The sequence below is a fragment of the Ostrea edulis genome, chromosome 8 (assembly GCF_947568905.1).
Source record: "Ostrea edulis chromosome 8, xbOstEdul1.1, whole genome shotgun sequence".
In the NCBI taxonomy this organism is placed as follows: Eukaryota; Metazoa; Mollusca; class Bivalvia; order Ostreida; family Ostreidae; genus Ostrea; species Ostrea edulis.
In genome coordinates, this window is record NC_079171.1 from 49,197,690 (window position 1) to 49,210,250 (window position 12,561).

The following is a 12,561-nucleotide window of genomic DNA, read 5'->3' on the forward strand; positions in this document are numbered from 1 at the left end:
GTTGATGTAGCCACATAGGCCGACTAGGAAAAAAGAACGTTCGTGGTTATGTCATATCTACGTGTTATGAAAAATTAACGATTAATATATTAACCACAATTTGATGCCATAATTTGTAGTTTCATGAAAGAAAATATTTATATTTTATGATATCTAAACCAAGTGTATAACACCCAAGTGTTTATTAAGAGCTGAACATACTGACATCAATTAATCTGTCCTGCCCCGGCATTAATCAGTTTGATCCCCCCCCCCCTTTTTTGATATCTCCTCACCTGACGCACGAGTGTAAGAAGAGGGTGGATTTAGTGTACGATGAGAAAAGGGTGGGATGGTTTTAATCAGACTGGGCATTCATGACCATTGGTGAGGAGGCTATTTTCCAAGATTTTTCTATGTTTATAAAAAAAACTTATCTTTCTATGAAAGGAAAACACAAGCTGTTAGGAAAGCATATATTATACATTATTCTATTATCGTAATAATAAAATTTATAACCGTAATTTGAGTTTTTTCTTCATATTGTAACAGAAATAAAAACAAAATGTGTGTTTGGGACAAAATGTGGGGGATGGGTGGGGTTGGTATCATCAATCAAAATCTGGTTATGACAGGTTATTGAAAAATCATTTATATATGATCCAAAAATGCTGGTGTGCTATGAGCTGACGGGCATGTGTCCACTTCTTGCCTACATTTTCTCTAATTTCGACTAAATCCACACCCCATCAGAGTACCATGCCAGGGGATTTAGAACCAATTCAATTCTTCTTTAAATCTTGGGCCATTCAATTTCCCTCAGAGGCACAATATTTTCGCTACCACTGTGTGTTTTAACCTGAATTTCTTCAGTATTTGCTCCCATGTATGTGTTGGGCATAGTGCTAACACCTCCATGATGCATGTTTTATTTTCAATACGCACTCTGCTACACTCGCAATGTATACTATTCCATTCATTTGATATTTAACACATGTATGTAATCCCTTACCAAATATCACTTCATATATAGGACATCTCTATCTTTAAATAAATAACCAGTACTTTCCTGCGAAACTCTCCCTTAATATCATAAAGTTTATATTCTGCTTTAAAACACAAACGAATAAATCTTAATTGTATTTTTTCATCTTTAAAAAGGTTATTGACATCCCAATCTTTAGTGGGAAGCTTCCATGTATCTTCCACTAGTGACAGTCTACTGGCAAATCCAGATATGCATTGGAAGTATGTTGATGTGGAGGACACAGAGACACCTGATCCAAGAACTGTGGCATTTCATTCGGAGTGACAACCTGGCATTCAGTTGGTATGACTTTTTGAGGTTGAATTTAAGGTGAAATCCGTATACATTTGGTTAACATGCAAATGAATCCAGGTAATACATTCACAAATGGAATCATGGCATTATGGTACACTGATATGCGTGTACCATTTTACTGTTTATCGTTGTATTACTAGATATAACATACATACAAAAGGAGACAAAACACGGAAAATCATTATTTTGTTTCTAATTATAAGGTATGATAGGTGTTTTAAATGCTGACAAATAAGGTATGGTGGCCAATACTGATTTTATTTGCAATTTTCTTTCAGATATGGGACCTGATTATTCATAGAATTGCAGATTCTATAAAGCTGTTTTTGAAAGATTTAGTTTTCTCCATCTGTGTTGCCACCAACCATTATGCTGAGATGGTCATATCTAGGGGGAAGGATTGCCATTATGCTTCCCAAGGAAGTTCGCAGCCTCTCACTGAAGAGGAACTGTACAGGTATTACTAATTTTAAAGTACCAATATTGTAACAGTGATTCCCAGTTTAAAACGAATAATAAAATGCATTTTAATAAGATTACCTCTACCAAAATTAATCTGGCTGTGCATCTAACACATTTATTAATTGTGTATTACAATTAACCCAGATATAATTTTACAAGTAATTAAACGCATAATTTTCAGAGGGCTTTGACTATAGAAAACATGTACAGAGCAAATTGATTATTCAAAATCTCTAAGAATACATCAGTATTTGGGGCAAAATATAAACAATCTTTTTTTTTCCTTCAGATCTTTGGGCAATATCTTATATATGTCTGCAAAGAAGTTCCAGTCGATAGACATATATTGGTGAACGCATGCCTCTATCGGAACAACCCAGCATCAAGAATTACGTCTAGAAATATGTTTTAAGAGGTTGAATATAAGAAGAACATTTTTGTTAAATATAATGCAAGTACATTTAAATTTAGTGATTGAAAGTAAGTACTTAAACATTCGTATACAATGAACTTGGGGAGGAAAAACGGGCATTACTTTCTCATAGCATTTGATATCATAATGGTGTTGTTGCTTAGCAACCAAATAAATTTGAATATAAAAAATAGATTATTTTAGATTTTAACAGAAAAGATCTTTGTTTTAATGTTGCAATATTTATACTATTTAGTTGAACATAATGGCAAACTGTCATATTAGAAAATGATGAATATGTATATGAAGTACGAAATTTCCATTTTATGACCTTTGACCTTAATTCTCTTCATTATATTTTTTGTTAAAAACCTTTTAAAATGATTAAGATCTAGTCAAATATTATATTTTTAGAATAATGCGACATTTACTAATCATCATGCAATGTAATTATGTTTAAATTGTGTCGAATGGATGTAGAAAGGCAAATTATGGTCAAAATTACACCATGAGTGTTGTTACTTAGCAACCAAAAATATTTGTTTGTCAATAAAATTGATTAATTTGATTGTGATGTTTTTGTAGTAATTTAAAAGATACATCAGCTCATACATTTAGAATTTCATATTTTTGACTCGAGTCTAGTGAGAGGGGTCGTAATATATATTCCAAAGAAAAAAGTTTGCAAAAATGTGCACTTAAATGACCTTTGACCCCTTAGAACTCTTTGGGGTCATGGGGCAACATAACAAACTTTATAAAAAAAATGTTCCCTGCCCAATTCGTAACAAAATATATGTCACATGCCTACCAAAAATTGTGATACATACAGATGTAACTTGATTTAAAAATATTCTCATTTAGTCTTTGAAAACCTCTAAAATGTACCGGTAGAGAAAGGGTTAAAGAGGTTGGCACCAGATATTTGGAGTAATGCCAATTTTGTTTGGAAGTGTAGTTTTGATTTCTACATTGAAGGAGAATTGGGAAATTAAAAAAGAAAACTGGGGTCGCAACGCTTGTTATTGAGCTATAGTGTTGTAAACATGACCTTTTTACACTTAAAATCCATTCAATTAAACTTGATTTTTCTATTAGTGTCAACACAACATAAGCATCACAAATCAATTATTAAATAAGATAGATACATTCCTCACGATAAATTAAAGACTAGACTTTTTGACATCATAGACAGTTGCTTCACCTGCATATAGTGTTTATATCTCTCAATTCGATATGCAAGAGTTTGTTCTGCGTATAGTCAGTTTTTAAATCGAGGTAAGCTACTGACAAACAAGTTGGTGGTATAGGGATTTCAACAGTCTCCATTGAACTCAGCATTTCGCAAATTCTATGGTCGTTTTAATGAATTATAATGAATTATATTGAAGGTGAAAGTAACCCAGGCTTCTACAGCTGATATTTTTAGTGTTCTTAAATGGATGCCTGTTCATGATTATTTTGTATATAGAAAACTAGTGCTCGCTTTTAAGGTTCTTAATAACATGACACCAGAATATATACACGTTTTTAATTTTGTCATCCAAGTTAGTTCCAGAACAACAAGAAGTAGTGATAGTGGCATTTTATATTTACCAAAAGTTCGAACTGAATATTATAAACGGTTTTTTAAGGTATCCTCCACAATTTTATGGAATCAGTTGCCCAAGACTGTCAGAAGCTGTGGTTCTATTACATCTTTTAAATCAGCATAGTTGCAGCATTGTTTCTCAAATGAGTGATATATGGATGTGATGTGTATATATGTGTGTGTGTATGTATATATGTATGTGTATGTGTATATATGTATATATATATATATATATATATATATATATATATATATATATATATATATATGTTTATTTTCCCCCCAGTGATATCGTGTGTGTATCTTATGTATATATTTTATATTATGTTATCTATTTCTCTATTCTCTCATTTATCTGTCTGTGAATACGTTTTATACAGGACCACAATGTAAACTAGTCATTTGTACTAATTGTGCTATCCTGTCTAAATAAAAGAATTTATTATTATTATTATTATGATCTACTTCGTCAGTACAACCTCGCATTGGGTCAAATGCTGTCTGACGTGTTTCATGCCGATTGTTAAGCCGTTCTTGGGACACTGATTTTGACTGCAGATAACTCCGTTTACTTGATCAGGATATAGGGCTCACGACGGGTGTGACCGGTCAACAGGGGATACTTACTCCTCCTAGGCACCTGATCCCACCTCTTGGTGTGTCCAGGGGTCCGTGTTTGCCCAACTATCTATTTTGTATTGCGTATAGGAGTTATGAGATTGATCACTGTTCGTTATCTTCACATTGCATACATGATCATGTCCTCTAACACTACAGATCAAAAAAGAAATTAATACTAGTAAAGGAAATAAATAATGACATGTGCACTTGAGGTACGAAAAACTCCATGATATCAGAATTGAGTTTAAAATGACATATCAGTGATAAGTGAATCCTTCCGCCACAAAATACAGTCCCTGTCAAACCCTTTCAAAATTTGAATTGACACAAACATTTTCAATTGGAGAGGGTTCAGTAATAAATGTGTTATATATTTGTACCAATGGAATCGATATTGAACTAGTGAATACTTAGTTGTAGCATCCTGCGCAGTTTTATTCAAAAGCCCAGGAGCTAACTTCCTTAACGAACCCTCGTACACTCTGGTGTTGACTACCGATTGCACTTGGCGCATGTAGGGTTTTAACAGTTTCACATGAACTTACTTCTTGTATATCAAGATACCCCTTTTCCCTATTTTGATTTTGTATTATTTGTAGGAATAACGAGATATATCACTGTTCGTTAATTTCAGATTATAAATATGTTTTCATTCAATGAAAACATATTTCCTAATTTGTGATGTAATCATTATAAATTTCAATTATGCGTCTCTGTATTTCCAATTCTTCATAGACTTTTTGAACAACGTTGTATTGCAATGATGGACAGCATGTACGAAGAGAACATATACCACGCCATTGATCTGATGGATGACGATATCGTAACATGGGGTATACAATCCAGTCCTTTAACCTTTGCATATGAAAACTTCATGTTTGACGTAGTGGCGCACACGTGTTCTCAGAAGAATATGAATAAACAGTGGTACAACAATCTAACCCCGGACCTAGTGCCATTTTTAAAAGTAAAATTCTTAGCAAAGCCTTTTGTATTTGAGTTTTTATTCACACTTTTTCATCATCAGTGAACCGAATTTTCACAGTTATGATTATATTTTAGTCCGCTTTCCGAAAACCCAGGAAGTTCTTCACAGCACCACTGACAAAATACATTTACAACTACGTACGTAGTATGTCATATATAATACCTATATCTATATAAATGTACACACACTAGATTCTAAATATACAAAAGAGTATTATTATTAATGAACCCATACATTGGTGATATAATATTACTATTTCTCATCGCGACCATACTAAAAAGCAATCGTATGATCGTTTCTCTTTTGCAGATGATGTTCTTTTCTATGTTGGTGATGTACAGTGCTTTCGTCCTGACCAGTATCAGTACTGAGTATTACGTCCAGGACATCGGTAGGGTCTTCGAATACTACGTGTATTTCTGGGGTGCGGGTGATTTCATAGAGGAATTATTCAGCTGCTTTGTAAGCATCATTTTACATTTAATATACCATTTAAACAAATGTAAAGCAGTAAATCTTTAGTTTTACGAACATATACATAGTATGGACTCATTTTTATGGAGTTCAGTTTTAGGAATTGCAGATGAAGAGGTGAAGATAACGAACAATGATCAATCTCATAACTCATATAAGGAATACAGAATTAAGAGTAGAGTAGACAGGCAACCCTTGATATATCAGAGTTCGTATCATGTGCCTAAAAAGAATACACATCCCCTGTTGACCAGCCACATCCGTCATGGAACCTATATCTTTATTATGTAAACATAATGATCCGTAGTTAAAATTGGTGTGCAAAAAATGGTATACCACTCATTAGACGACATTTCAAACAATGATAGGTTATATGTCAACCATCATTGTATCTTATGAATAAGACTTGGTTTCGTGACGGAGAAGTACTGAAAAACCTCTGCTGTGAACGTCAAGCAAAGGACGTAAAATTCGGTAATGTATGTTCCTTTTGTCAAACGTTCGGCATCTACAAGTGAGGGTGGTACAGATGTGACTTGAACACGGAATCCTCATATCATTGGCACACTAGAGAATCATCATTGGCTATGACCGTGAGTGCCAAACATATATTCAAAGAACCAGAGCCACAAAGTACTAAACTTGGTCCTTTAGCCAAAATACTTGAAACTTTCACAGTTGATGCTCTAAGATTTATAGGTTATAAAACAATTTGTTTTATAACAATATCTTTTCTAGTTTTCGTTTTACAGTCGTTTAAAGGTTTGTTGTTTTTTAACATGAAAACTATATAACGTCATGATGATTAAGTCATGATGTTCACGTTATGAGAATCACAGTGAAATACACAAAAAAATGGACGTATAGGTTGATATATACTTGTGGGGTTTATTCTGGTTGTATATCAAAACTGTCAAAATACTAGGAACGTATATTTTCTATCACGATGTTTAAATTTGCGATATACCCCTCCCTTATATAACACTTTACATTTTTTTTTCACGCTGTATTGGACATAATTGAGAATTCATGATCAAAAATTAAAATTTCATGCGGTGAAATGTTCACACCAAATAGTATTGTTTTACCGTCTACATCAAAGACGAGTTTATATTTTTAAGTTGCATATCTATTCGTACCAATTTCCATTAAAATGATATCAATTGACGATAAAAAGAGAGACAACTCTATAATGTTGGTTAAACTTGAGTAATTATGGTTACTTATTATGAAAATGGATTTTTAAAACATCCCCCTCGTTAGATTAAATTTAATAAGAATATTGTACATTTCAAGATTTGATTACCGGTAAACTGTACGTACCTGTTTACAATAAATGATGCTCTCTCTCTCTCTCTCTCTCTCTCTCTCTCTCTCTCTCTCTCTCTCTCTCTCTCTCTCTCTCTCAATTTTATAGATTCAGAACTGCTGTATAGCGTGTATCAATAGAAGCAACTAAAATGCAAATCGTCAATACATTTTATCTATATATTTTTTTTCGTTAACAAGTTGCATTTGACACCGAAATTTTAAAATATCCTATCCACTGCACACTTAAAAGAAATTGATTCCGGGAGGGAGTGGGTTGGACAGTTTGAGTGGATGAAGACCACCACCCACCACCGCCATCACACACATCTACACAGTACAAGGTTTTGAAGATCGGACAATTTAAGCTAAATTTCCTGTTTTTTTTGCTTTTCAAGAATTTCAAATGTCCTTTAAAAGCCGCTGATACATGATTATAAAATAAAAGATGTGTTAGCACGGGGCTAATGATCTGCAGTTTGGTCTTGTTTCGTCGTATGCAACAGCTTTTTTATAAATAAACAAAAAAGTATCGGTTCCCTACGAGCTATGTCTATAACAATGACCTCAGACCACCTGTGTATATCTTGTATGAAAGGTGAAGATAACGAACAGTGATCAATCTCATCACTCCTACAAGCAATACAAAATAGATAGTTGGGCAAACACGGACATTGTACATAGGAGTTATGAGATTGATCAATGTTCGTTATCTTCACCGTGCATTGTATATCCAATGCAAATTCACAGGGGTTAGACCGTTTTGAATCCGAACTGTGTGATACCATGAATATAGACTATATTTATGGTATTACAGAGTTCGGACACTAAAACTGGCTTAGCCAATTTCAATTTAATTTATTCGCTCAAAGCATGTTATATGGTACATGAGGTACAATAAATATAATACATGCAAGAAAAATCGTCAGAGATTCATAAATAGAAAAAATGCAACTTTCCTAGATACCAGAGGGGAACATATTATACACTGTATGTATAAATGAACATACTAGTAATACGTTTAAAAGGTAGCAGAAGAACAATTACGAAGAACAACAATCTCAAAATCATGAGAAACAAAAAAATACCACAGAGATTTCTTAATATTTTCGTATCTTGAGTTGACAATCGATTAGAAAAATTGAGAGCATTAGGCCCATGAGTACTAATTCGAAGGGTTTTCGCCACAGTTGGGGGTCACCTAATCAGGGTATTTGAAATTAACACATTCTGGCGTGTTTGACTTCTTGTGAAAAGTGTGAAATATATTTGGTCGGCGCAAGATACCCGTGATCTTAGACTCGAACAGATATCGTGCCGACGAAATGTATTTTGCACTTTTAATAAGTCAAAAATTTCTGATGAAAACTTCAAGTTAATTTCAAATACCCAAACTAGCTAACCGTAATTGATAGTTCTATTGTTACAAAGGCCCTAGGAATTTGCATGGGATATACTTGTTATACATAGATCTTTGCATTATCCAGACATCCCGATGAGCATTTTGCCCCCGAAAGGAATTTTGTGTACAATATATTTCCTTTTAAAATGTTGTTGAATTAAGTCATCTAATAGTAAGCTAGATTATTATATTAAGATATATTTATTGGCACAGCACATGTCCAGTTTATTAATTGGCAAAACACAAATAATTTAGCATTTAGTCCGTCTGTCATGATTTCATTTCACTTGTCACACGCAAATTGATTTGTTGAGCACGCTGAAAAAAATATTTGTTTATATTGTATAAATGTAACTTTGTATGGGTACACACCTCCTTGACAACCAAGACAACAATACTTTTCCCTTTCTAACAGCAAGTACATTAAGCCCCAATTTTTGCCTCAAAATTAGGGTAAACCTAAAAGGAGGTTTCACTTGGGTTAATCATTATGATTATGCAATAGGGCATTGACCCTGATGATACATGTGGAAATTAGTGATGTAATATGTTCTGCAATGTCATTTTCGTTTTCTGCGATTGACAATATTGACCGCAATCGGCGAAGTTAGCTGTTTTTGTATGCCTTTAAAACCATTTTTAAGATAGATCACGTGCATCAACCATAAATATGTTTGTGTGCACTTTAATCATGTTGACAGTCGATTATCAGCAAATTTTCGACGTGGTTGATAAATGCGCATACCATCAAATTTAACGTAAACCGTTTTCTGCGTTCATCTGTAAAATAAATTTCAACGTTGATGGTGTTCATATATACAAGTTTAATGAATAAATGATATCCAGATGCACAGCATATCAAATTGTTTTTAAGACTCCACGTAGTTTGCATTGAAGAAGATAGTGTTTATACAGAGAATTGGATATTTCCGATTCCAATTTTACTTGTTTTATGTTTGATATAGATACGGAATGGGATCAACGCAATTAATGTAACACATGGCAAAGTTCAATCACCTATTCTTTTTTATCTTTTCTAGTTTAGGATATGAGTTATCCATCTACATTGGTGTGCCAGTGTTATAGAGCCAGACTTCTCCCACATAGTGAGACTTCACTCTAGAGCAAGACTTCCCCCCAGTGCCAGCCTTCCCCCCGCGGAAGTCTGGCTTTAGAGTGAGCCTCCCCCCCTGCGGAAGTCTGGCTCTAGAGTGAGCCTTCCCCCGGTAGTCTCGCTCTAGAGTGAGCCTCCCCCCAGCAGACGTGCTATAGAATAAATCTTACCCCCAAGGGGAAGACTCACTCTAGAGCCATAACACCCTCTTGAAGTCTCGCCCTAGAGGGACACCCTCGCTTTCATCCCCTCCTATGCAAACTATGAAATAGATTTTAGTTTATCGGGCAAGGAATTACTTACACATCTACCTCTCAACCTACTTACCTACCTACCTATACCTATCTACCTACCTACTTTTTAAAAAAAGTTTTATTTTTGTATTTTCAACACATTTATACATACAAAAATTCAAACTGTAATCTACACTCGCTCATTCACACTTGCAATTACTCTGTGCACCTTCTGTATCAACAATAACAGTGAATTGTATATATGATATATACATGCATGATATGTACATACACACACATAAATATATATACACACATAAACATACATATATACACATACACTTTCAAAGATAAGGGCAATTATTTTATTTTTCATATAAATGTATTATGATTTTCAACAAACTACTTGCCCATTATATTATCATACAATGCCCATTTACCAAACATTTTGGATTTGCTATGAAATACATTTTGACAATATTTTTCTAAATTTCTATAGTATTTAAATGTGCTTTTTTGCTAACAAAAGAAGAACATTTTCCAAACAACTTCCATCAATATTGCCTAGTAACACACTTCTTTTTGTGATTTTATAACCTTTGACGAATGCATTGTACCATTTCAAAAAATCTCTCCAGAAGGCAGATACATACACCCAGTCATAAAAAATATGAGTGACTGTTTCTCTTTCACTTTTGCAAAATGAACACAAGTCATTATCTACAAGTTTAAGTTTGCGAAGGAAAGAGTTTGTAGCTACAGTGTATATAACACATATGAATACGGTATTGAAAATAAATTAATTTTGTTTCTTTTGTGCATAAAAATGCATTCATATAATGAAATTCCCAACATTTTTCTGAAATAGTTTCACTGAGATAAGTTTCCCACTTCTCTCTATTGAGTTGTGGGGCTATGAACTCATTTTCCTTCAAAACTTGATATAAAAATTTAACATAAGAACTAGAGTTCATTTTCTGTACAATACACTGATTTGGACTCAACAATTCATGATGTACTATGCATTTTTTTTAAAATCAGCAATTAATCTTTTGATTTCAATCCCAAGGTGTAATAACTTGCATTCCCAAAGAAGAAAAAGATAGACGCTATATAAAAAATTGGTGACAAATATCATTATTAATGTATCTATTATTAAATGGTTTCTTACTCTATACACCTCTAGTGCCAGTTGTATAATTAACAATGGAAACTTATATAAATTCTTCAGTCTTGAACGAATCTGTAGACAAGGAGATACATTGGCACCATATATCTTTATCATTACAGTAGAATTGTTGGCAAAAGCACTTAAAGAAAATCGAAATATTAAGGGTGTAACTGTGGCTGAAAAAGAAAAAAAATAGGCCAGTATGCGGACGACTCTTTTTTCACGTTAGATGGCAGTGAAAAATTACTAAGAAAATATATGAGAGTTATTTTATTTTACTATATATATATTTTATTTGGAAGCATACAATTTTGGTTGGGATAAAATATCCTAGGATACTCCCACTTATTCCTCACCTATGGTGCCAAAAGCCCATTGGATTGGTAGTATTTCTTTTTTAATTACATACGTATATATTCAAACACATTTACACACACACACACACACACACACACACACACACACACACACACACACACACACACACACACATACATATATATATATATATATATATATATATATATTTAAATCATACACTATATTACTTTTAAGAAAATTAATATATAAGACACATACATATACATACATATAGATATACATTCATATACATAAATTCGATATTTATAATACTATAACAAATATATATAAATATGGTAGATATACTTTTCAATAAGCCATGCTGCCTGAGGGGAACAGCCTTAAACACACAATGTCCATATTTTCCCCTTCAGGCAGCTTCACTGAAGGACAGACTCCTTCAGATAGTCTGACTATTTTTTATCATTATCATCACAAAGTCATAGAAATATCATAAAACCATTTATAATTGAAGTTGAAATTCAATGTTTTATAAGTCTCATATTGGTACATTAAGTTTGTTTTTACAAAATAGGAAATGCCATTAATATTTTCTTCTTTATTTTCATATCTTAACTTCATCTTTATTTTATATATGTAATAAGCTGTATATGATAATAAATGATTTATTGAAGTGGTAGTTTTATTTTCTTCATGAAAAAATCCTAATGCAACATGTTTCCATTTTAAATTAAGGTGGGTCCTTAGTCCTGAATTTTTGGGGTTTAGGTAGCATTGTTTTGTTTGAAATCAATAGATTAACATTCAGAGTAATGAAAAAAGGCAAATTAGTTAAGGATTTCCATATTAATTTTCATTACAGTCACAACTGAAGTCATGTACCCTTATTTAGATTTTTATGAAATTCATTGGAAACAGTTATCTGTTGTTATTTTAAAATGAAAAAAAAATAAATTTAAATTGCATTTATTCATCAGGAAACATGTCAATAACTAAAACGCATGTAATTTTCAATATGTTAATCAAGTTTTAGTATAATAAGTGCAAAATTATTGAATTAGCCTTATTCTCCAAAATGTTAAAAAACAAACTAATATGGACACAACTTCCTTATAGCATGGTTTACATATCATTTTTTTGTTG

At 32.9% G+C, this 12,561-nt stretch overlaps 1 protein-coding gene and 1 long non-coding RNA gene across 4 annotated transcripts in view; both read left to right on the forward strand.

Moving 5' to 3' along the window:
- Positions 1 to 2,764, forward strand: part of LOC130049169 (uncharacterized) — a 3,206-nt gene extending 442 nt beyond the window's left edge. The window contains exons 1-3 of the long non-coding RNA XR_008797668.1: positions 1 to 1,309; positions 1,600 to 1,778; positions 2,073 to 2,764. The exon at positions 1 to 1,309 is cut by the window's left edge and continues 442 nt beyond it. This is a non-coding gene — a long non-coding RNA (uncharacterized LOC130049169). The remainder of the gene's footprint in view (positions 1,310 to 1,599; positions 1,779 to 2,072) is intronic.
- Positions 1 to 12,561, forward strand: part of LOC130049160 (transient receptor potential cation channel subfamily M member 2-like) — an 84,009-nt gene that overhangs the window by 45,267 nt on the left and 26,181 nt on the right. For all 3 annotated transcript variants that reach the window (XM_056146377.1, XM_056146378.1, XM_056146379.1), the window contains 3 exons: positions 5,143 to 5,374; positions 5,470 to 5,532; positions 5,705 to 5,857. In XM_056146377.1, coding sequence (XP_056002352.1) covers positions 5,143 to 5,374; positions 5,470 to 5,532; positions 5,705 to 5,857 — 448 coding nt within the window. The remainder of the gene's footprint in view (positions 1 to 5,142; positions 5,375 to 5,469; positions 5,533 to 5,704; positions 5,858 to 12,561) is intronic.